Source organism: Trachemys scripta, chromosome 7, assembly GCF_013100865.1.
Source record: "Trachemys scripta elegans isolate TJP31775 chromosome 7, CAS_Tse_1.0, whole genome shotgun sequence".
Taxonomy (NCBI): domain Eukaryota; kingdom Metazoa; phylum Chordata; order Testudines; family Emydidae; genus Trachemys; species Trachemys scripta.
In genome coordinates, this window is record NC_048304.1 from 96,206,172 (window position 1) to 96,232,329 (window position 26,158).

Genomic DNA, 26,158 nt, shown 5'->3' on the forward strand with positions numbered 1-26,158 from the left:
GCTGCAACAAGGTATTTACTTCCCGGACCACAAAATAACTGTTGGGGATGTGGAGATGCCTATAGTCATCCTCGGGGACCCAGCCTACCCGCTAATGCCCTGGCTCATGAAGCCCTATACTGGCGCCCTGGACACTGAAAAAGAACTCTTCAACTACCGGCTGAGCAAGTGCAGAATGGTGGTGGAGTGTGCTTTTGGCCGTCTCAAGGGGAGATGGAGAAGCTTACTGACTCGCTGTGATCTCAGCGAAACCAATATCCCCATTGTTATAGCAGCTTGCTGTGTGCTCCACAATCTCTGTGAGAGCAAGGGGGAGACCTTTATGGCGGGGTGGGAGGTTGAGGAAAATAGCCTGGCTGCTGATTACGCACAGCCAGACAGCCGGGCGATTAGAAGAGAACAGCGGGAAGCGCTGTGCATCCGGGAGGCTTTGAAAGCTAGGTTCCTGAGTGAGCAGGGTAACCTGTGACTTTTAAGTTTGTGTACAGAGAAGCTGAACCTGCCCCCGTTTCTTTACCCAGTTAATGTTGACTAACCTCTCCAGTTACATACCCCCTTCACTCCCTTCCAACACACGTTTCGAAATAAAAATAGTTCTACTTTGTTAATGCACACCGTTTTCTTTAATACTGTTTTCGCGGGAATTTTTTAAAACTGGGACGCAGACTGTGGTGCGGAGCGGGTGTAGTGTAGTGACGCGAATGAAGCTTCTAAACTCAAGGATTGACAGGCTCTGCTGCGGTGGGATGGTTGTTTCAACGGAGCCTGTCACCCCTCCTGATCGGGACTGTGTGTATGGGGGGGCTATGTGACTTTGTGGCAGGGGGAGGACAGTTACAGATCCCCTGCTGCGTGGCTCTGTGATCCTGCATAAGGACCACCGCTTAAGATCTGTAACTGCCCTCCCCCGCCACAAAGTCACAGAGCAACACCCCCCCCACCACATAACATGAAAACAACCTCCCAGACTAACCAGGGTAACTAGTCACTGCATCACTGCACTGTGTATGTGCCCTGCTGCTGTGCCTGCCCCCGCCTATGTACCCTGCCAAAGGTGACTGTCCTGTCCAATTACCAACCCCCTTTCCCCTCCTCCTCCAAAAGAACATGATTGAAACAGTAGTTAACAGAAACGTATTTTTTATTATCAACTACACATGGAAGTGGGAGGTGAAACTTGGACGGGGGCTTGTGTCAGGCGGGAAGGAAAGAACTTTTCAAGTTTTGGGGAATGAGAGCCTTCTGCTACTAGAGCTCTCTGCAGGGGTGGAGTGAGAGTTAGCAGGGACTCTGCCGCCTCTCCTTCTTTGCAATTTGGGTGAGATGGGTATGGGACTTGGTGGCGGGGGAGGGCGGTTAGAGATGGACTGCAGCGGGGCTCTGTCCTCCTGCCTCCGTTCCTGCAGAACATCCACAAGGCGCCGGAGCGTGTCTGTTTGCTCCCTCAGTAGTCCAAGCAGCGTTTGAGTCGCCTGCTGGTCTTCCTGCCGCCACCTCTCCTCCCGATCCACGTTTGCTTGCTGCATTTGGGTCAATTTCTCCCGCCACTGGGTCTGCTGTGCTGCCTGGGCTTGGGAACAGGCCATAAGTTCAGAGAACATGTCCTCCCGTGTCCTCTTCTTCCTATGCCTAATCTTCGCTAGCCTCTGGGAGTGTGATGCCAGGCTACGTTGTGAGACAGTCGCAGATGTGGCTGTGGGAATGGGAAAAAGGGAGTGAATTCCTCAGAAAGATAAATGTAGTTGTGAACAAAGAACATAGTCTTTCTCTGTGAACAAGACCATGCACAGCACCTATCACATGCGCACTCAGCACAAGGTCGAATTCTCGGCCTTCGCATTCAGTGCCTGGGGTCTTCCACAGCACATTTGAGGAGCGGGGCAGCACAACGGAATTTCTGTTGCAGGCAGACATGGTAAGCCGTAGACTTGTGGCAGTTTAAAACTTTTATATTACCACTGGCCTCATTTCACATTTAAAGCAATGTCAGTCCCTGCTGCCAGCAATCCGGCAAGCGGGAACTCTGCCCCTGTCCCACCCCCTGGCGGCTGTCCCCAGGAACGATCCCTTTCGGCAGCCCCTCTCCCGCCTCCACCGCGTGGCTGCAAACCAGCGGTTACAGTTCTGTAAAGGAACGAGCAAGCAATCCCAACACTAACATTCCCCTACCTAATTCAAAGCAGGTCACCATGGGCGACATCACCCTGATGAGGATCTCTGAGAGCAAGAGAGAGAGAATGCTCCGGGAAAGCCTCCAAAGACCAGGGCCGTATGCCGCCCTGCTGTGCAGAGCAATGATTCCCGAGTACTTGATAGTCTCGTGGCGCGGCAACGTCTCGTACTTCGGAGGACCCAATAAGGCCGCTCTCCCCAGGAACCTCATGCAACGGCTTTCCAATTACCTCCAGGAGAGCTTCATCGAGATGTCCCGGGAGGATTACTGCTCTATCCCTGCACATATAGACCGCATTTTACTCTAGCTGCAGTAGCAGGGACTAAACAGTAGAGCGGCTTGGGCAGGACAATCACGGAAAACCGGACATTGCTAGATTTTTTTTCAAAACTTGCACTGCCCATGACTGAACCGTTAAGTGCCTAGGGCAAAGTAATCATGAACAACCCATTCTTTTAATTGTTAATATTCCTGTTCTGTTAAAAATAAATGTTTAGATGTTTACAACACTTACTGGCTGATCCTTCCCCAGATTCTGTGTCCGGGGTAACGGCTGGGGACGCTTCGTAGGGGATCTCGGTAAGGGTGATGAAGAGATCCTGGCTGTCGGGGAAATCAGCGTTGTGAGCGCTGCCGACTGCCTCGCCCTCCTCATCTCCTTCCTCATCTTCCCCGTCCGCTAACATGTCCGAGGAACCGGCCGTGGACAATATCCCATCCTCAGAGTCCACGGTCAGTGGTGGGGTAGTGGTGGCGGCCGCACCGAGGATGGAATGCAGTGCCTCGTAGAAACGGGATGTCTGGGGATGGGATCCGGAGTGTCCGTTTGCCTCTTTGGTCTTCTGGTAGCCTTGTCTCAGCTCCTTGATTTTCACGCGGCACTGCGTTGCATCCCGGCTGTATCCTCTCTCTGACATGTCTTTTGAGATCTTCTCATAGATCTTTGCATTCCGTTTCTTGGAGCGCAGCTCAGAAAGCACGGACTCATCGCCCCACACAGCGATGAGATCCAAGACTTCCCGATCAGTCCATGCTGGGGCCCTCTTTCTATTCACAGACTGCACGGCCATCACTGCTGGAGAGCTCTGCATCGTTGCCAGTGCTGCTGTGATCGCCACGGTGTCCAGACAGGAAATCAGATTCAAACTGGCCAGACAGGAAAAGGAATTCAAATTCAAATTTTCCCGGGGCTTTTCCTGTGTGGCTGGTCAGAGCATCCGAGCTCGTACTGCTGTCCAGAGCGTCAACAGAGTGGTGCACTGTGGGATAGCTCCCGGAGCTATTAGCGTCGATTTCCATCCACACCTAGCCTAATTCGACATGGCCATGTCGAATTTAGCGCTACTCCCCTCGTCGGGGAGGAGTACAGAAGTCGAATTAAAGAGACCTCTATGTCGAACTAAATAGCATCGCAGTGTGGACGGGTGCAGGGTTAATTCGATGTAATGGCGCTAACTTCGACATAAACGCCTAGTGTAGACCAGGCCTCAGTGTTTAGGAATAGAAAATTACTAGTCTGAAGCCTATCTCATTTCCTATTTTTTGCTTTCTCATCCTGCTCCTTTCCTGCTCCTCAGTTACATTCAGTGGCCTAACCATGTCATTTAGTAGCAGCATTAGGGAGTGGCAAGGAAAGACACAGCAAGGCTTCTTTGGTGGAATGGGTGATGGCTGTGAAATAGCCAGATGGGTGTTGTAGGGATAGTAAAGAAGGTACTAACAGTGATTCCCCCAAGTGACAGTGACCCCCCAATAATTTGTCCCCCACACTTTAAAATCCAACAGTTTCATCAAGTACAAAAATCTCTTGGGTCTTCTGTTAAAACTTGTAAGCTACTGTCTGTAGAAACCATTGATTGTATCTATCCTGTGAAAGATACTTTATTACTATGTAAAACTTACAAACAAGTTAATTGACTTTGTTCTTGAAGTAATTGATACAATGTAAACAAACACTATAAGCTGTTAAGTGACTTTCACTTCATTGTAACAGCAACGGCTTCTAGACCCCCACCCTCTGTAATTAAAGGGCCGGGAGTCTGAAATGAATTAGCACACACCCTGAAAGTGATGGAGACAGTAAATTAAAATATGGTTAAGATATGGAATGTATGTTGATGAATGGTTGATGTATGTATGTTGATGAATGGTTGATGTACATGAATGGTTAGGGAGGTGCCAGCCTAGAAAGGAAGTATCCATTGGCCGAAGAATGTGTAAAGTGGATGACCAGACAGTCCCCGGAGGGTAAACTGGGATCCACCCCATCACCTGGAAGGATGAGAAACACAAACTTTGAACAGTTTGGAGCCACCAGGAATGTGCCCAGGAATGTGCCTTCTGCTGATTGAGTCAGCAACAGCAGAATGAAACAGTCCCATAGACTAACATAGGAATTAATTCCTATAAGAATGGACTCTCAAGACTAAGGATTTGGAGTCTCTGGTTCTGCTGCCAGCCTCCAGGAGCATCAGGTGCACCTGACACAGACTCGGCTCCATCCTCATGACCAAGATACCTGTCCAGTAACTTGGCATGAGCAACTTCTAGGCAGGTAACTATAACACCTATACAGAACTTGAATGAATGATTGTGTGAATGAATATATATATATATATATATATATATGTGTGTGTGTGTGTATAAGGAATAAGTAGTGATAGGAATAAGTAGTCAAAACAACCTTGTTTACTTTTATCTTTTGCTTTATCATTATATTTACAATAAATGTGGCATCTTTGCCTTATCCCTCTTAATAAGATCCTGCTGGTTTTTATTCTATTGGTATAACAGTGTGTTAGGAGAGGAGGGGTTCTAGGAAAAGAAAACTCATATCAAGTGTTAGTGTACCAAAGCAATAGACAAAGTAAAAACCATAGGTAATGATATAAGTGAAGATGCTTCATCAACTTGGCTATGACTTAGATATGATGCAAGATAATTAGCCTACCATAAGACATTCATCTCTGGAGAACAACAGCTCAGAACTGTAATACAGCCGTGACATTTGTCTGTTATCTAAGATTGCAGATTTTGTGAATTTTGCAGACATTATGTATGTTTACACAATTGTTTTAACTCAAAGTTACCTACAAAACCATAGCTATTTAATAGTACATCACTATATTAGAGTTGGTTATTATTTTTTATGTTTCCTCCTGTGCAGCATTTATTGTTGAAGTACAGCATTTGAAACTGTTATTTGGTATGTTTGAGGACATAAAAGTGTGTAACTTTATACTAGGGGAACAGTAGGAAAAGAACAAATTTACATTTAATAGTAAAGACTTTTTTTAAATATAGCAGTTTGTTCCCCCACCCCATTGATTTAAAATAAAAAGGCAGCCCAGTGTGGGTACGGGTGGGGTTGAGGAAGAAGCAGTTTATGAAAGTCTATATTTTAAAGGAACACTATCCAGATTTGACAGGTTCCCAAATATTATTAAACTGAAAAATTTGAGAATAAATTTTATTATTTATTCACTGAATATTTCTATTATATTGTCTTTGGATCTAGGAGCCGCACTGGACCTGGACTCCATTATCCTAAGCACCACGAAAAACAATGGAGCAAAGAGTTTTGCCCAAAGAATTTAGAATCTAAGTAAGTAGTACAGCTAAGGAGAGTTTCTGGATTGACAGCCCTAGTGATTACTGTCTGTCTATATATTTCTAAAATGGCTGTCATAGTAGTATCTGGGCAGCATCTGATTTATTCACAGACTGCTACTGCATTGACACTGGCAATTAAAATTTCCTCCGTGGGGATCTGATAGGAATTTTAGTATGTAATAATTTTTAAGCTACCCTATTTCTTACTGACACAATATTAACAATAGAGTGGGTTCTGTTGCCTGGCAGAAGTTGTGTACTGAAAACAATATCCCAGTAACGATTGTACTATTAATATTAACTGTAGAACATTTGTGTATTTCTGGTATAACACCTCTGAGTTCTAAAATGTTCACATTATTTAACAAGTAATGGGAGTAATTTTAGAGAACACACTAAAGGAAACTTAGTTTTTAAAGTGCTTTTTCCCCAGGGTTGCTGTGGGCTCTAAAACATTTCCGTCCAGCTTTAGCCTCAAACTTTGTGTGCCAGTTAACTTTCAGTACTGAATTCACAGGTATATTTCCCTTTTTACGCTTTAAAAGAAACTCACAACATCATTAGCTTCTGAAGAAATGTTGGTCTGCAGAAACTCTTTGTCCTAAATATAGGCCCATAGCAACAAATCTTTCCCATGAATCTTTGTTTGAAGTGAAAATGAAATCACTTCAGAGTGTCCAGCAGGGCATGGCATACCAGCTCAGATAGGGAGTGTTCACTTTCTGCAAATATTTATGTAGATGAACTTGTTGGCAGGAAAGTTCCTTGAATTGCAAATGAATGTTGTTGAATGTTCTGGTGGCACTGAATGTCAAATTCATAACTGATTCTAAGACAGATGCCTGTCCAGCTAAGAAACAGAATTATACCATATGATCTATGTGTTTAAACGCTCTTCAGGATTGCTCATGAAGGGCAACATCATAAATCTATTCAAAGATGGGATTACCTGCTCGGTAAGCAGCGATTCTGTATGGAACACATGACAGCTCTATAGGATACCTAGTAGAGTCTGGATAGATTTTTGAGGGGTTGTTTTTGACCTGAAGAGGTCTAAATGGCCTGGAACCAGCCTATTTGAAAGATCATATGTTTCCTACTATTCACTGCCATGCTTGTGATTAGCTGAGGCACTGATGTTACATCTTTGGCTTGGATATAATAGACATGAGGTTGCCGACAGGACATTCTCAGTAAGGGTCCTGGAGCTCTGGAATGCTCTCTTGCCCCTGGTCTGAAACAGGCTGGATTTGTTGATGTTCAGGGCATGAGGTAGGGCCAATTTATTTCACCTGACCCCTGAGGAGAATTAGGAGAGAGTGAAGCACTGGCTAATGTATTGGTGCATATTCATATGAACTTAGAGCTCCTGTTTAGTAGAATGGGTGAGCGGATTGACATTTCAATTTGATCTGTAATTTTTAAATAATTGGCAAGGGCACTCAGAGTTTATGCGTTTGTACTTTTTTATAGTTCTAAATTGAGAAAATAAATATATAGAGAGCAATATTTAGTTGCAGAAGTTATTCAGAAACTAATTTCAAATAATGAATGCATTTGAAAAAACTGCAATCTGTTTGTGGGCAACGTGTAAACAGAAAAAGAGGCGATATTCAATGAAGAAATATTTTAAAAGCAACTTACATAATCATTAATGTGGCTATTTCAGGAAATACAAATAATCCTGGTAGTTCTATGGTCCTGAAGAGCATTATCTATTCACTAAAGCAAGTTTATGGATATGCCAGAGATCCTAATATTTCCCCAGATATAACTGTTGAAATCAGATGGGTCAGGGATGGATGAGAACAATTGATAAATTTGGCTAATTATATCTGATAAATCTGGAAACTAGATAATGATCTGATTGATATCAAAGCTACATTGAGATGTTAATGTGAGAAGATATTTTTAGACCATTGCCAGTGTTCTGAGTCAACTTACAGAAATAACAAAAAGCTATGAAAGTGGACCTTAAGGAACTAAATAGGAGAAATTATAGAGGCTGTGGTAACAGCTGCCTTGAAGAAATGAGACATTAGAAACATAAAGGAAAAACTAAGAATTAAAATTCCACTGAGAATAATATAGGAAACTGATATAGAAGACTGACAAGGGCTTGGCAAAAATAAAAGAACAGGGAGAATAGAAAATAGTAATAATGTCAGGGGGGCCTGTAAAAATACATTAAATCTTACCCCCAGAATTTTTTACTAATGGAAACAGAAAAAAGTTAGCAGGGCTAACTTTAGACTTGAGGGGTTTTATAACTAAAAGTTCCAATTTTTTCAAACCAGCTTCGAGCAAAGCTCTTCAATTTGCACTTCTAATGACAGCTTCAACAAAGACCAAGGATTGAACTAGCAGAGAGAATGAATTGCCTTTTCACTCTGACAATTGGGTCCACCAGGTTCAATTTGTACCATACTGTGGGGAAGCTTGTACTGCTGCTGCATTAGCCATATCTAGTCTATTGAAAATATTCAGGAGTTTAAAACCAACACTTATTCTAAGCACAAAATTTATTTTAAAAAAGTGATTTAAAATAAAAATAGGATCACGTTCTGGCATTACAATATTGTAACATTTCAAGAGTTCTCAACATATAAGAATCTTTTATATTAAAAAAAAAACTTAAAAAGAATGTTAAGGTTGCAAAGTCAAACACTCAAAAGTTAGGAAATGTCTGTGCAACCTTAATCCAGCTGCCTTATGCATTATGATACCGTCTGTATTTACATAATCACATAGTATTTTTCCCCACAGGACCTCCAGAGATAGGACTCTGAATCAAACGTATAACACCCTACATGTACAGGTACCATGATACCAACACAAGTGCTGGTATCCTTGTGGTTTCTTGTCTCTTCACATTTGAGTTGCTCCTGGAAAGGAAGAATTATGAATTGGTGCTGTGGTGCTGCGTACTGGGACAGTGCTATTAGAGTGGTGCTCATTTGCATGGGGTGTTGTGAATTCTATCCCTAGCTGGTGTAAAACTCCTATATATATAATGATTTTATGGGTTGCTGACTTGTGGATGTTTGGTCTGTTCAGTTTTAGCTCTCTAATTCTAATGTGTCATTAAAATGGCATGTCAGGGACAAGTGGGCATGTCAGAGGACTACACAGCAGCTCTCTGACTTCCCTGCAGTATGTGCAGGGCCAGCTGTCCTGAGTCCATTCTGCTGCTACTCCCCCAGGTGACTGAATGTTCCATGTAGCTGCTGTCTGTCGGCAGCTGTTACTAGGTCCTTCCCCAGTCACTTTGCTGCTTCTCTTCTAGAAGCATGCCTCACTTCCAGCACCTCTCATGCACTGCTCATCCCTCCAGCTTCACCCACAACTACTCCATTTCTTTCATGCCCTCGATATTTCTCACTCTCCCCCCAGATACTTCATCACTCAGCATTATTTGTGTCCAGGCATCGTTGTTGTTGTCTTCCTCTCATTCCTGAGCTTAAAAAGTCAGAAATGAAGAGGGACAGTACTTGGTCCTGATAGTGAAGGCAGGGGGCTGGACTTGATGACCTTTCAAGGTCCCTTCCAGTTCTATGAGATAGGTATATGTCCCTATATTTATTTATTTAAGAGGTTAATATAGACCCCCCCTACCACCACAGCACAAACATCTAATATTGTACATTAACTATTGTACTGTTACACAAAAGCTGAAGAGGATTGCTATTTTTACTGTTTATCATAGTGGTCAGCCTAAAGAAGAGAAGGATGGAATACTCTGCTGCATAGTGGATAAGTATGTGGTGATAACATATTGTAAATAAATACTGTATTTTTTTTAAATGGGGAGACTCAAGATCTCAGGCTTGGAGAGAAATGAGCTAAGACATCTGTTCTGTTTCCTGTGCTGTGTGCGCTTGAGCCGTTGCACATGTGGAAATCAGCTCAAATGAGATTATAAATTAACAATTCTTCACACTTCAATGCTCGAGTGAACCAGAAGTTATTTTCTTCTGAGTTGTGAGTGCCAGGTGCAGCGCTTTCTGGTTTACCAAATATAACTTTTTAAAAGGGAAGAAAGACCATTGATTTGAAACTACAACATCCTGTTTTCTGTTGTCTAAATGCCCTCTTACAATAGAGGAAAGCAAAGCAAAGCAAATCAATTGATGGGGCAGGGAAAGATCCCGTGGAGGCACAGGACTTTGGGGGAAGCTGTGAGTCAGGAAATTTAGGTACTATTCCTGGCTCTGCTGCAGACTCACTGTGTGAACACGAGCACGTCATATGGGCCTACACTTTCAAAAATGGCCTCTAATTTTGTTTATCTCAGTTTTTGAGAGCCCAGTTTGAGTCATCTTGGGCCTGATTTTTCAGAGGTGATGAGCATCTGTAAGTGCAAATGAAGTGAATGAGAAATGTGAGTGCTCAGTACCTCTAAAATCAGGCCCAAAGCATCTCAATTTGGGCAAATCTGGCCTTCATCTCTTGTGCTTCAGTTTCTCCCAGCTATGAAATGGGGGTAGTAATGTTCAACCATCTCATAGGGGTATTTGTAAGGCAGTATTCACTAATGTTTGCAAAAAGCTTCAAAATCCTTGGCTAGAAGATACCATCTAAGTTCAAATTATTATTATTAACAGATGGAGACAATCCTCATTAAAATAAGGGAAAGGTGCCTCCCCTTGCATATTGGGGTTGGATAGAACAGCATGCACAGTTTCACTATTTGGGATGGTACAGAGTGCTAAAGAAAACACTGGGTCCCCGCAGCAGGCCCGGGCGCCAGAGCCACAGCCGCCGAGCGCCCCGTGGTTGGCCGCTTCCTCCCCCCGCGGCAGTGGGAGCTGCAGCAGCGGCTGCTCCCGAGTCCCGCTACCCAGGGGGGGAGAACAGCCGCCGCCTGGCCCCGCAGGCCACCCCCCTCCTCTCCCTACCGCCCGACTGAGTCCTGCCTGCTGGGGGCCAGGCCGGACTCTCACTCACCCCGGCCTTGCGCTTCCCCTGCGTCTCCCGGGCCTCCCTCCAGCGCTTGTGGAGGGAGGAGGAAGGGCGAGCCTGGGGAAGAGGTGGGGATTCGGGGAGGGAGCCAACCGGGAGAGGAGGGGGCGGAGTCGGGGGGGGGGAGGGCGTGAGCACTTCTGGGCTCTGGAGCATTTCCTTGTTTGTCCAGTGTCCCGACCGCACATCGGTCGGGACGCGGGACGAACAAGGAAATATCGGGACAGTCCCGATAAAATCGTGATGTCTGGTCACCCTACTGGGAGGAAGAACTGCAGCCAAGCTGGATGGCGGTGTGAGGATCCAGCAGAACTGCAGGGCTGTATGACACAGTTGCCAAATGTCATGCAAAATGCTAGATCCAGGGCAGCCCTGGAGAGGTAAAAGATATTGAGAGCTCATTTCTTTGAGATCTCTGCTAGACTCTTGTGATTCAGGAGGCCATGCAGCTACAGGCTGAGAGAGAGCATGCAAACAAGCACGCATGCACAAGACTTTTTTGTTTAAGTCCTCTGATACCCCCTCAATTCTTTCTGGTAGCTCCAATTAAGACAGGCAATATCAGTCAGGATTCCCCAATAGTTTAGTTTAGTTTAATTGGCTGAAAAATGACAGTTGGTTTCAGAGAAAAATTTGGAAAGCAATTGAACAATTTTTGTCTAATTGGACATTTTTCACAGAACTTCTCATCAAATTGAGAAATTTTAACTTGATTTCATACCATTTTTTCCGCTCCTTTGCCCCCACTGGAAAAGTTGACTGTCAAATATATCTCGACTAGTACAGCATTCCCTAGCACTGCAATGGTGGCAATCCTAACACAATACTATGCATGCAGCAAGGTCCTTGTATGGGACTTGAAGTCCTGCCCTTCTGGCCTAGAGGTAAGGGTGTGCTCAACTAAACAATGAGAAGCCATGCAATGAAAATACTACCCATATAATAATGCATTTCTACTTTGAGCCCCTGCTGTAACAGTCACTGAATCTCATAACTGGCTATAATATTTTTGTTTGCTTGCATTGGTAATGTGAAAAGTAGTAGCTCTGTAACTAAGGGTTCAGTTACAGAGACTTGGACAGAAAATACAGACTTTATATGTGTCTTCTCAGCTTTTAAAAAGAGAACTGCCTCACACCTAACAATTCACATTTCTTAAAAACCTGACTGCTAAGTCATTTACAAACAAAGCTTGTACAATTATGTGCAATAGCCACCCCTGGTGACCCCCAACAATTAGTATCCTTTGTTAACTATTTTTTCTCTGCACCCTCTTCCAACTATAATAGTTATAGGCTAGCATCTTTATTTTTGTTGAGAAAGAAACACAAATATATGGTTGTTTCCACTGTTGTTTCATGTCCTCTTTATTTAGTGTGTCTACACATTTGTAGATTACATTAATATGTAGCCATCTTAAAGAAAGCATATTTGTGAGAGTTTGTCAGACTTTTTGAAAGGCTCAGGGTACCGTTCAATAATACTTAAAAATGGCCTAAGAAGTTAAAACTATTTTTTTTAAAGGAACAGGAAACTATTCTGAATTATTTCTTATGAACAGGCAATGACTGCACTTATTAATATTCTGCCCTGTGATTGGTGGATGAGACTCTTCTGTCAAAGACTTAAATTCTGCTCCGCCTTGCCAAAAATGAATGAATAAATACTTTAAAAGTGTTTTTTTCAAGTTTAATGTGATTAAAGCCTTTTCTGTGGAGTATTTATACTGCTGCACATTTCAACCTGGCAACTGAGAAGGTGCCCTGTGAAATATTTACATAATACTAAGGTGGTGGGGGACAGAAGCCTTTTTCAGTCCATGTTTAGGTATCATTTTTACTGTTTGGGAGGGTATTGTATTAAGAGAGAAAAATCTAAACCTTCAGTACAATTCATCATGCTAGTGTTCATTTTCAGCCTAGAAATAAAGATTTAAAAGTGATCATTTAAAGCACACCAGGAAACTAAGAAAAAGCAAGAGAACAAAATCTCAGAATATTTAAAGCCGCATGCCTGAGTCAGTACTGGGTGGCAGGAGACAAGAAGGTAATTTAATATTTTCTTTGCCAGAAGCTGGGAATGGGCGATAGGGGATGGATCACTTGATGATTACCTGTTCTGTTCATTCCCTCTGGGGCACCTGGCATTGGTCACTGTCAGAAGACAGGATACTGGGCTAGACGGATCTTTGGTTTGACCCAGTATGCATGTTCTTATCCATAACAACATTCACACTAATGAGAAGGGCAAACTTTGCCTAGTTTCTAATAATCAGGATAGAAAGCACCACCTACAGTACGTTTTTCAGCTTCATTGGGGGTGAAAGTGCAAAGGAAGAAAGTCACAAGACTGTGGCTTCTCATTTAAAGAGGCAGTAATCAGAAGTTCAGACATTTAAAACAAATTTTCAACCTACATTATTTGGTAAGGGCTTGAGTCCCTGTGCCCATTGAAGTCTATGTTAAAAATTCTGTTGATTTCAGTAGTGCAGTACCAATCTTCAACCCTAATTTAAGATAAAATTAAGCTACAGCAATCAAGTACACAATCAAGAATTCTAAAAGGCAAGTTTCCTAGTTCAGCCTTAATTGAATCATGTTGCACATGCTGTGTACTTTGATATAAAGAAAACAGGATTAGAAAATGTGATCTATGTACAAATTGGCAGAAATAACACTCTGCTGGAAACAGAATGTTTTATATTTCCTGACTTTTCCATTCTAGATTCCCCAACCTTAGTGTTTCATTAATGTGTTTGAATTAAATTTCCATGATTTTTTTAAAAGAAGACAAAAATAACCTACAAAAACAAATGTATCCTTGACTGCAAATGTTCAATATTTTAAATTATTCTAGGTAAAAGCGCAGTGTCACAGGGTGTCATGGTTCAGGGGTGCAAATCCAGACCAGACCACTGAGGGGTTGTGTCACCATTTGCCCTGTAACCTTAGATGCCTTAAAATTCTTTGCTGTTGTAGCTCCCAACCTAACAGCATGCAGGTCACACCCTGAATGTCTATGTGCAAGGCAGCCCTGTGGGACCTTCTCTGGCCTCATATGGAGCAGGTGCCTCATCCTGCCTCATAACATATGAATGCAGCATGGTCACTAGCTTGGACTTCTAATCAGCTGCTGACAGATCTCATGGTGCACACAGCTCTTCTAACTGCTTCTTGGTGAGCTCAGTATCTGCTTCTTTGCTCCTCCTGACTTTTCTGCTTCTTACTCATGGTTACACTTTCATTTCTTCTATTTCCCTTGCTTGAAATAAACAGAAAATAATAAAACTGTAACCTTTCTTTGACTGTTTCCAGCCTCGTGAAGTGGTGCTGGGAAGGCAGCCTTGGGGCGCATGTCCGCAGTGCCTGTGCAAAGAGAACCTTGCTGTGGCCAGATACAGGCTTTTAGAGCCCCTGGACACTACTCCAGCCCTTTTTCCCAGCATAAAGGAACTGGAGAAAGTGTGAATTAAGCTCCATGGGCACGATAAAAAAATGCTGAAAAGAAATTTTTGGATTGTTTTGCCTTTCCTGAAGAGTAATTAAAAGTGGTGAGGGAGGGGAGAGAAGCAGCCAAATCTTAGGGTTACCATCCGTCCGGGTTTTCCCGGAAATGTCCGGCTTTTTCAGCTTTAAATGTCCATCCAGGGGCGATTTCTAATAAAGTAGAAATGTCCGGGATTTCCCCCTTCCCCTCATGCAGAGTGTGGCACGGCTGATTGGACGGCTGGGCCTGATTGAAAGCCGCTCGCAGCCACTGGGGCCTCTAGCAGCCAGAGTCCCTCCCCCTCCCCTGCTCCCTCCTCCCCCGCAGAGCAGCGTGGCACAGTGTTTGGCTCCACATGGAGCCCGCAGCTCTCCCTCTGCCGGGTGAGTGGGGGAGCAGGGCAGGTGGGGGGGGTGCAGAGGCTGCAGGGTGAGGAGGAGCAAGGCAGGCAGGGGCATAGAGGCTGCAGGGGCAGGGCAGGCAGGGGGCGCAGAGGCTGCAGGGGCAGGGGGGGTGCAGGGGCTGCAGGGTGAGTGGGGAGCAGGGGGCACAGAGGCTGCAGGGGCGGCTGGGGTGCAGGGGCTGCAGGACGAGGAGGAGCAGGGCAAGCAGGGGCATAGAGGCTGCAGGGGCATAGAGGCTGCAGGGGCAGGGGGGTGCAGGGGCTGCAGGGCAAGTGGGGAGCAGGGAAGCACTTAGCAACCCCCAACCAAGATCAGAGCGGGAGGGAGGAGGGGGAATGCGGGGTGCTCAGAGGAGGGGGCAGAGTTGGGGCAGGTACTTTGGGGAAGGGGTTGGAATGGGGGTGGGGAAGGGATGGGGTTGGGGCGGGGAAGGGGCGGAGTTGGGATGGGGAAGGGGCGGAATTGGGGCGGGGCAGGGGTGGGGCCGGGGCCTAGTGGAGTGTCCTCTTTTTTAAATGTTTGAATATGGTAACCCTACCAAATCTAAAGGTTCTGTCACTAACAATTTGAGTTATACAAGTGCAAACATGTCAGCTGGAATATATGGGGAAAATACCTTTTTGTTAATGCAGATATAACTCTCTCTAATACCTCAACCAATTTTGCTCTTAAGTTCCCAAAGTGTAGGGAGCCTCCTTTCTTTGGAGACCAGCTATGGAAAATATCAGCCCAATTTTCCCCCACAAAAAAACTGAAAAAGACGTTAGAAAAGAATCCAGAGATCAGTCTCAACTATTGAATCTGTGCTTCATGAATACCATAGTATTCCTGGTTATAGTGTAAACTGACAACTGCCATATAGAACCACAGTGAAAAGTGGTAGATTTCAAAACAAGGAATCCAGTTCCTGCCCACATGATGATTATAAAAGGCCTGTAATTATAGGCTGGTCATCACGGTTCACCTACTGCACAGCATCTTAGGTATTTGCAGTGCTACCATATATAAATAAGATAGGCCCAAGCCACTGACAGTTCAAATCAGCTTTGGAGGAGTCTGTTACTTACATAACAACGTGGCATGTGCAAATTCAGGGACAGGGAGTGGTGGTGCCTGTTTTGCCTATTACAGAGATATGTTCCCTAAATATATGTCCCGATTTTGAAAACCCCACCCTAGTGTTTGGGACTGGGGAGTTCATGTCATTTCATGTTCTGGTCTGGGACTTATCTCTAATCATGTTTAGGGAGGCCTTTTAATTTCATTGTCCCTAACATGAGTGAACAGAGTATTCTGAAATCCTGTCTGTGTAAACACCTAACTTTAGAAATCTTGAATTATAAACCTAAGAGACTAAGCTATAATTATGTCTCTCTCTATATATTTATTTCTAAATTATGGATATGTACCATTCAATTATATCTAAAACTTGTATGTCAATTTTGCAGCATACTCAGTTGCAAATTTCACACTCAGCCTTACACGTTCCATTAAAGACATAAGTGAGCATCTTTGGAAAGACTATTTCAGAACACTGGTACTTGTGTGTGAGGCTTTTTGATGAGTTTCCCAAGGAAATTGACGTGACTTAGACAACATTCTTGAAAGCAATGTACTATTCTGGATATCCTTTTTTCTGCAATGAATTTCAACCCTGAATAAGGCTGCTTCTGACCACAACAGCTGGGAATGCTACCTCTCATCAGCTCTTCAGAGTGCTGTCAAATACCTGAGAATTTCAGGAGGACTCCAGGGTATCGAAGTGACAGTGTCTGACCTATAGTCTGATTTGCAGAGCAAAAAATAGAAATGTCCCACTGTCTGAAAACATATTTCACCAGACTCCCAGAAGAGTGGACTCTGCAGAACTCCTTCCAGAGAATTTAAACCTGTAGCCAGATCTGACCGGAATGAATAACTGGAGAGCAAATCCAGGTGCTACCTCAGGAGCCTCAACCCAGGGGATGAGTATATGCCCCTTAGGACTGCTTCTGCAGTGCTCAGAGGGCTGCATCTCCATTAGACTTTTTTTTTGTGGGCGAGTGGGGTGCGATGGTTCTCAGGGCACCCACCACTGAGAGTCATCTTGTTACCCTCTGCTTCTGGAGTGAGGGAGTTTTCCCTGTGTCTGCCTACCTGGGTGTTAGGTCCCTAACATCACCAGCCTTTCAGCCACTCAAGCACTGTCTTTGTCTTGCAGGTTACCAAGAAGAACACTCTGGTTCTTGAATCCCTGACACTGGCTGCTCACAGAAATATCAAATCCCCGTCCCCGCACTGAGGCAAGAGTTGTTTGCAAAGAACAAGGGAGCCTTTGCCAAGGAGCCTCTGTGTCATTGGGGATATTTCTCATTATTGCATAACCACTGGTCGGAGTGTTAGTGTACACAGGTAATTGGTGGTTTTACTACTGTATCCACTAACTGTGCTTAGGTCTAGATGACATGATTGTAAGTCTTGGTGAACACAGCTCTACGCCATCACTGCCAATGTTGTCAATGCTAGTAGAGCTCTACTAGTGGAATACACACTGGGAGATTTCCCAGAGAAGTCTAATGTAGACAAGGTCTGTTTCAGAGAGTCAGCTAGAAGCAGACTGGTACAACCAATCTTTCCCACAGCATAAAGTTTGTAATTTTTGCTTTACCTTTTCCTATTGAGGTGTATGTTCAGTACTAATTGGGAGGGAAGGAGAGTCTTCTACTGAATCATCAACACCACTTACTGCAGCACCCAAGTGATTATTTGGACTCCCACCTGTACACTGATGCAGCCTGCCCTTGGTTAATTTGTGAGATCTTGCAGTATCACATAGTAAAATGTAGAATGAATGCAAGTTTTAGCCCTCAGACTGCTCTTAACTTTCTAGCCTCAGCATCTTTCCAGTTTTATGGTTATCTAGAGCAGGGGTTCTCAATCTTTTTCTTTCTGAGGCCCCCCCAAACATGCTATAAAAACTCCACAGCCCACCTGTGCCACAACAACTGGTTTTCTGCATATAAAAGCCAGGGCCTGCGTTAAGGGATAGCAAGCAGGTCAATTGCCCAGGGCCCCACACCACAGGGGACACCGTGCAGCTAAGTTGCTCAGGCTTCTGCTTCAGCCCCAGGTAGTGCGCTCAGGGCCCAGGCTTCAGCCCCATGCAGTGAGACTTTGGCTTTCTGCCCTGGGCCCCAGCAAGTCTAACACTGGTCCTGCTTGGTGGACCCCCTGAAACCTGCTTGGGGCCCCCTCCCCCAGGGTCCGGGACCCCTGATTGAGAACCACTGATCTAGAGGTTTCAGAGTAGCAGCCGTGTTAGTCTGTATCCGCAAAAAGAACAGGAGTACTTGTGGCACCTTAGAGACTAACAAATTTATTTGAGCATAAGCTTTTGTGGGTTCATCGGATGCATGCAGTGGAAAATACAGTAGGAAGATATATATATACACACAGAGAACATTAAACAGTGGGTGTTACCATACACACTATAACAAGAGTGATCAGTTAAGGTGAGCTATTACCATCAGGAGAGAAAAAAAAAACTTTTTGTAGTGGTAATCAAAATGGCCCATTTCCAGCATTTGACAATTTGATTACCACTATAGAAAGTTTTTTTTTCTGTCCCGCTGGTAATAGCTCACCTTAACTGATCACTCTCATTATAGTGTGTATGGTAAAACCCACAGTTTCATGTTCTCTGTGTGTATGTGTGTATATATATATAAATCTTCCTACTGTATTTTCCACTGCATGCATTGGATGAAGTGGGTTTTAGCCCACAAAAGCTTATGCTCAAATAAATTTGTTAGTCTCTAAGGTGCCACAAGTACTCCTGTTCTTTTTACTGTTCTAGAGTTACATCTAGAGCTATAGTAAAAAGGATTTAAAAAACACACAAAGTAAAGGCCAAGAGTTTGGAAGGGTTGCGTATGTGTATGGGAGTCCAAGGCCATAAATCAACCTCTAACTAATGGAGGTTAAGAAGAAACTTTCCCTATGGGTAGGTTATTTTATAGCTGTCTGATGCAGGGTTTCTTGCACCTTCTACTGAGTCATCTGGTATTGGCCAGACAGAGAATATACGGCTAGCTGGACTACTGGTCTGATCTTGTATGGCAGTTTGTGTTCCTATATTCTACTATTAGGAATAAATCAGTTGCAGAACACCTGCTGTGACTACAGACTTAATTAGAAAAGCTCATATGGGCTTTGGGGTTAGGTGAGCCAGTTTAGGCCTTGGACATTCAAGAATGCAGTACTATATGAGTACTGAAAACTGAGATTCCAGTAATGGAATGGTGCCACTATGGTTCTCCCCATCTTTGAACCACTGCCTGGAGTATTGTTCACCAAGCATTAGATTGTTACGTTACCTTCATTAAAATTGCACATTTTTGGCCAACATTTTATGTAAAAAATCACTTGTTCTCTTTTGCTTCTCCCCTCAGCAAATTTCAAGGGGTGTCTCCCTTTCATTTTAAACCGCTAAAAAAGCAAATAACATTTTGGTTTAAATATCTCGTACTTAAAAGCAAATATTCTTCATGCATTTGATGTGTTTTTAAAGAAGCCATTTTATATTAAAAAAACAGAAAATGCTACAAACAAACAAACTCTTACATATCTTCCACCATTCATTTTCTTTGCTTTTTTTGCATGTGAAACTTTTTCATAGAAAATTGGGTCAACTTTTTGAGTTTGAGCTTTAGATTTGCCAACAGTGTTCATATTACAGAAGAGCATGTGCTTATTCCTATTAAGTTTAATACACAGGGCCTGAGAAAATGCCTATGTCTATGGAAGTCCAATGTCTGATCCCAAATCAATGGGATTTTATTGACTTCAGGTGCATCTTGGATCAGGCCCAAAAGTATCACAGAAACAAAGGTTGCAGTTTCAGTCAACTTATTATTAATGTTCTCTGATTTTCCTATTGAAATGACATCCCATTAGATTTTAATTACTTTGCATGAAGGTCCTCCTGACATTTCCTTATTCATTTAGTTAATTATTAAAACAAATCCAGGGAAATATTAACTTTCTTAGTCTTTAAAGTCTTATCAATAGGAAGGCAGGTATGATGGGGGAAAACAAGCTTTTTATTGACAGGGAGAGAGACATTGGACAGCTCTGTTCTTAAAGCAGAAATAGTGTTTTATCAGAGATAGGAGAAAGATATAACACAGGATAGTATCAGGGGGTAACCATGTTAGTCTGTATCCACAAAAACAACAAGGAGTTCAGTGGCACCTTAAAGACTAACAGATTTATTTGGGCATAAGCTTTCGTGGGTAAAAAACCTCACTTCTTCAGATACATGGATTGAACATTTTTCACTCCATGCATCTGAAGAAGTGAGGTTTTTTACCCACAAAAGCTTATGCCCAAATAAATCTGTTAGTCGTTAAGGTAACACAGGATAAAAAGCCAGGAGGTAAAATATATGTTTCATCATAGCTGACAGTGTACGTTTTATCAGCTAATATACACGTCTTCCTGCTTTCGTTTCACAGAGAAAATACACTGATATTTCTATGTGTCCAAAGGCATCCAACAGAAAGAATATCCCAAAATATTAAAAATATATCACTGTAAACAGATTCGACTGGCCACAAATTGTGTGTGTAAGCGTTTCATAACCTTAGAATCAAAATTTCTTCTTTCATAATTTTACAATACTACTGGTATTCTAAAGGATATTTAAATATAAAATGTTACCATAGGGCGTTGCCTATAAATGTTGTACCAAATGATATATGTTTGCCATTCATTCATTAGGAGCTGTATGGAGATCACCCACACATTTGCTTCAAATAGGCTGTTGAATAGTAATAACTTCTGGTCATTTGCAGCCTGTGTTAGATATGATTGTGTGACCTCGCCCTTCTAAGCTCATTACTAGTCCTCTGAGCCATCTTGTACCAAAGGAAGGTAGATTTAAAATTGACTGCAAAATAGAGATTGCCGAAAAGAAAACTTGAATGGCTTGGATTTGGACCTGATTTTGGATAAATGGTTCTTGTTTGGGCTCTGTTCTGTATAATATACAGCAATAGACAATGTGGTTTCCATGCTATCACCATTACCTCATTGAACCGATTCTTTATCTGCAGTCTACACACATTGTGGATTATCATAGCAATGTTGCTCTTGCAGAGTTCATATGCTTTTCAGAAGATCTCAACCCAGATTTTCAAAAGAACTCTGCTCCTATTCACATACTTAAATAAGGGACACATTTTCAAAAGGGCTCCTCACATAGCAGCAACCAGTGATGTGCAAGATTTTCCAAATATCGTGTTATTTGCAGAGCTCCATTGAAAACCTGGCCACTTACTAAGGTGCCTATCTGGGAGATAAACTCAACTGAAAATCAGTGCAAAATGAAACCTGCTTGGTGTACCTGAAAAGCTGAATGTTAAAGTTGAACTTTGTACTTTTTCTCCTGTTGTGGTTCTTCCTGATAGCATTCTGTTGCACAAGAATAACTGCTGCTGCAACTGAAGAGACTATTTTGTCAGCTGATCTGGGTCAGTATTCTTGCAAATATTTTATCACCTTTCTTTTGGGAAAATTCAACCCAAATGACTTAAAGTCTTTACTATGCAGTGAACAGGAGCTTACAATTCTCAGTGTCAACCTATTTACCAACAAAAAGAGTGACAATATGCAAAGAAACAATGATTATTTAATGGAGAAGCAGAAAGGAACAAGAGACTTACGGCTGGTGCATTATATTGAATTTGTTCAACTCATATTCTGATATATTCTGAAAAGAGAGAAAAAAAGAGGATTTATCAATAAAATATATTTTAAAAAACAAATTAAAGGGTCAATCTAGATTGAGACCAGTGTATTGTCTGAAGTTCTGAATTAAGAAATTATTTTTTAAAATTTGCCCTTTGTTTATGAAGTCACATGGCTATCTAGCCTGAGTTAAAGCTTAACTTTTTATGACTAGCATTTGGGAACATTTCTGGAAGGTAGCTCACACATACCATGCAGTTATGAATTTAACCTGGAATGTCACAGATTAACAAGCACAGGCTAATGGATTATTTAAAAAAAAAAACAAGTGATAAGCCATCTTGCATGGTATATCTCATAGACTTTCCAGCTATATTCTCCTCTCTTCAGGAGCTTTTATTGAAATCAGGGAGGTTTGGGTAAAATTGGTGGGAGGTACTAACCCATGTCAGAGTTTGGTCTGTTACTTGACTAGGTTTTGTATCACTCTTCATCTGCAATTTTAGGAAATGATCAGCACAATACAAGTCAAACTTTCAGCCTGGCTTTAAATAGGATTCTGGTTTTTGTTATAGATTTTTTTTAAAGTTTTTTTTTGAGTGCAAAGTTGCATGCATAATCTTTGCACTTGCTGTTATTTGCATCTAGATTTACACATGTAAGTGAACTAAAGGGCAAGTGAAAAATGACACCCACAATTACAGTATATGTACTTGCAACAGTGGAAGCCACTCGATGGAAAATCAAGCTATATACGTGATGCATGACCTGGAAGAAGGAAGCTAAAAGATAGTTTATATATTTTTTAGAAATTGCCTTTTGAAAAACAGTTAAAGTATTCATCTATGTACAGGAGAGAATTAAACTCAATATACATGCACTCTGAAATGTATTTTGAAAATTAATAGTTGCTAATGATATTTCTGAGCCCAGTGTTGGATGTGGCCACATTGTGGTGAAAATCGTCGTTTGTGGTAATGACAACTGCACTCTACCTTTGAACTCTTGAGGCGTGGGAGGGAGGTGCTTCCCCCACTGATTTCAACAGAAGCACCAGGCCCAAAGTGTGACCCTTATAATGGAAGGGACTGTAGCCCAATTTCTATTTACAAATTGCACGGAGTGGATTGGTTTCTTGCTTGTTGCTTGAGGTTCCCTAAGCACAGGACTGATGGATGTGAAGTCTTTGAAGTTCAGGCTTTGGTGTAAGCTGGTGTTCTCCAGTGACTTCAGCAATACTGACTTCATTGTAACACAATTGACTTGCGTACATCAATTCTCAATGTGCCCATTTGACTTTTAAAAAAACAAGCTGTCCCATTTGTTTTCCTCACTCGCTTTTCCCTTGGTATCACAGACATGTTGATGCCAAACTCATAAAATTAAAATGAGAAATTAGAGCAACAACAATCAGATGAATTGAACACATTAAGTGATGCACATGGAAGATCTGAGTCAAAGCATCTCTCTTCAGCCTATATTTAAATTCAAGTGTATCTCTGCATTTCATTGTTATTTGATATTTGTTGGAAAATATGTCATTTCAGACACTAGAAAACCCTCCATATTTAATACTTATCCTATAATTATACTGTAACACAAAGCAGCTGCTGAACTGCACATACTGTGTACAATAATTAGTGGATGATTTGCAACATCTGGAAATCAGCAAATTCCTTTGGAGCTTTTAAAAGTATATCTAGCTGTCTTATTGACATATGGCACATTTGTGTGTTTAAGTACAGTCAGCAACTAACAAGCAGCCAAATCCCCATTGTAGAAAAGTGACCAGTTATATTAATGTCATTATCTTCTATCATTAAATCATTTTAGTCCTGAGGAGACAGAACCCCACACATGTTATTAGATGCCTTTAGTTTTTGATCACTCCCCTTTCACCATAAAACTAACAGCTCATTTTCATTTCTTTACCAGCAGTTTTGGTCATCCTCTCACTTAAGTTCAATGAAATGAATATTAAGATTCCTAAGGCAAAACCGCTCTGTGAATTGCAACTAATATTCTCCAGAGGGATTATTTAATTTGGAATCATATTAGTGCCCCAAAAGGCTGCATGAAACCACCAGGATGGAATCTAACCCTGTCTACACTGATGCCAGTTGGTTAGTACAATTAAAGTACTCTGGCTCTAAAGCTCTCTGTTTCATGTGCGTACCGCGCGCACGCACACACACAATTAATAGACATTTTCCTAGCAATATTAGGTTCACATTTGGATCCCTTTTCCCTACACTGGGGAATGTTTGGATTCAGAGTTCTAGTTTTGGCTCCTTTATTAGAGCCAGCCCTGAGCTGTAAAGTTCATATCTGAACTTGCCAAAGTTTGAGGGGATTGGAATCCATGGCTTTAGGTGAGGCCCATCTCTTCTCATCTTGTTTAACATATTCACTTTTGCAGCAAATTGTATCCTTGATCATAGCCGTGTGGCAAGAAAAATCATGACTTAAAACAGAGTACAAAGATATCATGCAAAATCAGTATTCAGGAAATTACATGATGGCTTGTGGGAGGTGACTCATTCTCTTACATTTTCATTATTCACTACCTCTATTGTTGCCCATTTTAGAGGTTATAATATGTACTGCATGTGACTCATACTGCAAGACTTGGAATATGTGGCATATGAATGTAAACGACAAAGACGTTAAAATTGTTTCTTCCCTGGAGGGAATTCAGCTAGACAACACATAATGAGCAACTAATGGGGCAGACGAGAGACTTTCTGTTGTCTAGGGCTTCCTGTGTTAAACTGAAAGAGAACCTAATAGGTATGTACTGTACATTAAAGATATACACATGCCATATTGTCCTTTAAATCTACTTTAAAAGATGTTGAAATAAATAGGAACTGATGAGATTGGTGTCCAGTTTTTAAATGTTCACAACAGGACCTCACTAATTTTTGTTTTGTGCCAGAGCTAGAGCAATATTATGTTTAGCAACTTTGGTACTGTAGGAACAATCCACTGTAATGTTCAGCAAATTAGTCACCACAATATGCTTTTCCCTTTCCTTACATGATGGCTTCTTTACATCTCTGGTGTATCTCCCTCTCAAAGTAATTAACCAGCCACAGTGGCTGTGGAGAAATTCTTAATAATTCTGTTTTAGCTAACAACTGACAACTACTTTCCTATCTGCTCCTTGCTTCTTCAATCCCCTGACCTCTAGTTTTCCACCAGTGAGGTAGCAGGGAAGGTTACAATAACACATTTAATTGACTAAAACAAAAACAAAGACATCTAAGGAGCACAAGCTCCCTCTATCCACTTGGAGCAGCAACACATTTTTTCTCCTGGTAGAAGGTTCAAAAGTTCCCTGTACTGGGATCTGGCATGTTTTAGCAGAAACTCTGAACCAAATGTTTAGGGTAAGTGTTCAGGAATTCCTAGCTGAGGTTGTGTTAATGGGAGTTGATAGAAGAGCCTCCCAGATGTCCCTGAAGAAGGATAGTTTTGGTATTGATTCCTCTCATGGTTATGAGTCATTTTTTCCATTATGGTTTAAAGTGGGTGGCTATGAATAAAGCTAATATTTTGTCATAGATAGTTTTAGTAAAAGTCACGGACAGATCATGGATGAGAAAGAAAAGTGACCTGTCCATGACTTTTACTAAAAATATCCATCACAAAATGGGGAGCTCAGCTGCGTGGTCCCCACACCGCCTGCAGTGGCTAGGAAGATGCAGCTTCGGGAGGCCCATGTTGCCTGTGGCCAGGTACCCCAATGAACCCTGCAGCTCCCGGCCACCACTGGCTGAAGTCACGGAGGTTGCTGGAAGTCACCTCCCAAATATGCCTCCCAGCACCCACATCCCCTCCAGCACCACCCCAAATACCCCCTCCCAGTACCCAAAACCCTTCCAGCACCTCCTAAATACCCACTCCCAGTACACACACACCACCAGCATCACCCAAGTAGCCCCGCCAACTCTCCTAAATACCCTCTTCCAGTACACACACACACACACACACACACACCCCACTCCAACATCCCCCTCTAGCACTCCCAAATACTCCTCCGAGTACACATAAACACTCTTCCAGCACCCCCAAATACCCCTTCCCAGTACACACACACCACTCCAACATCCCCCTCCAGTACCCCCAAATACTCCTCCCGTACACATACACTCTTCCAGCACCCCCAAATACCCACTCCCAGTACACACACCACTCCAGCATCCCTCTCTAGTACCCTCCAAATTCCCCTCCCAGTACAAAAACATCCCTCCAGTACCCCTCAAATGCCCGCTCCAGCACCATCCCCAAATACTTCTCCCAGTACACACACCTCTCTAGCACTCCCAAATTCCCCTCCCTTCACACACACCTCTCTAGAACCCCCAAAATACTCCTCCCCATATGTACACACCCTGCAGCATCCACAAAATACACCCTCCCAGTACATACACACACCCCTCCAGCACCCCCCAAATTCTCCTCCCAGTACATACCCATCTAGCACCCTCAAATACCTTTTACCAGTGTACACATCCTTCCAGCACCCCCAAATTACCCCTCCAATACTCCCAATAAACACCCCCCCTCCAGCACCATCCAAGTGCCCCTCCTAGCACACACACCCCTCCAGTACCTCCAATACACCTCCCAGTACACACACACACCCTTCAGCACCCCCAAAATGTCCCCTCCAGCACCCGCTCTCCCACACCCTCCTCTTGGCAGTGTCCTTTATTTGGGAACTTGAAATATGATAACTATTGAAGACCACTGGAAATCTGTAAAGGGTCAGACTTTAGCTCAAATA

At 42.8% G+C, this 26,158-nt stretch overlaps 1 protein-coding gene across 4 annotated transcripts in view; it reads right to left on the reverse strand.

Moving 5' to 3' along the window:
* BLNK (B cell linker) overlaps positions 1 to 26,158 on the reverse strand; it is a 145,706-nt gene that overhangs the window by 76,095 nt on the left and 43,453 nt on the right. For 3 of the 4 annotated variants that reach the window (XM_034776415.1, XM_034776416.1, XM_034776414.1), the window contains exon 4: positions 21,342 to 21,388. In XM_034776415.1, coding sequence (XP_034632306.1) covers positions 21,342 to 21,388 — 47 coding nt within the window. Of the gene's footprint in view, positions 1 to 21,341; positions 21,389 to 21,617; positions 21,637 to 26,158 lie in introns of those variants that run through there. The other variant, XM_034776417.1, reaches the window with a different exon arrangement.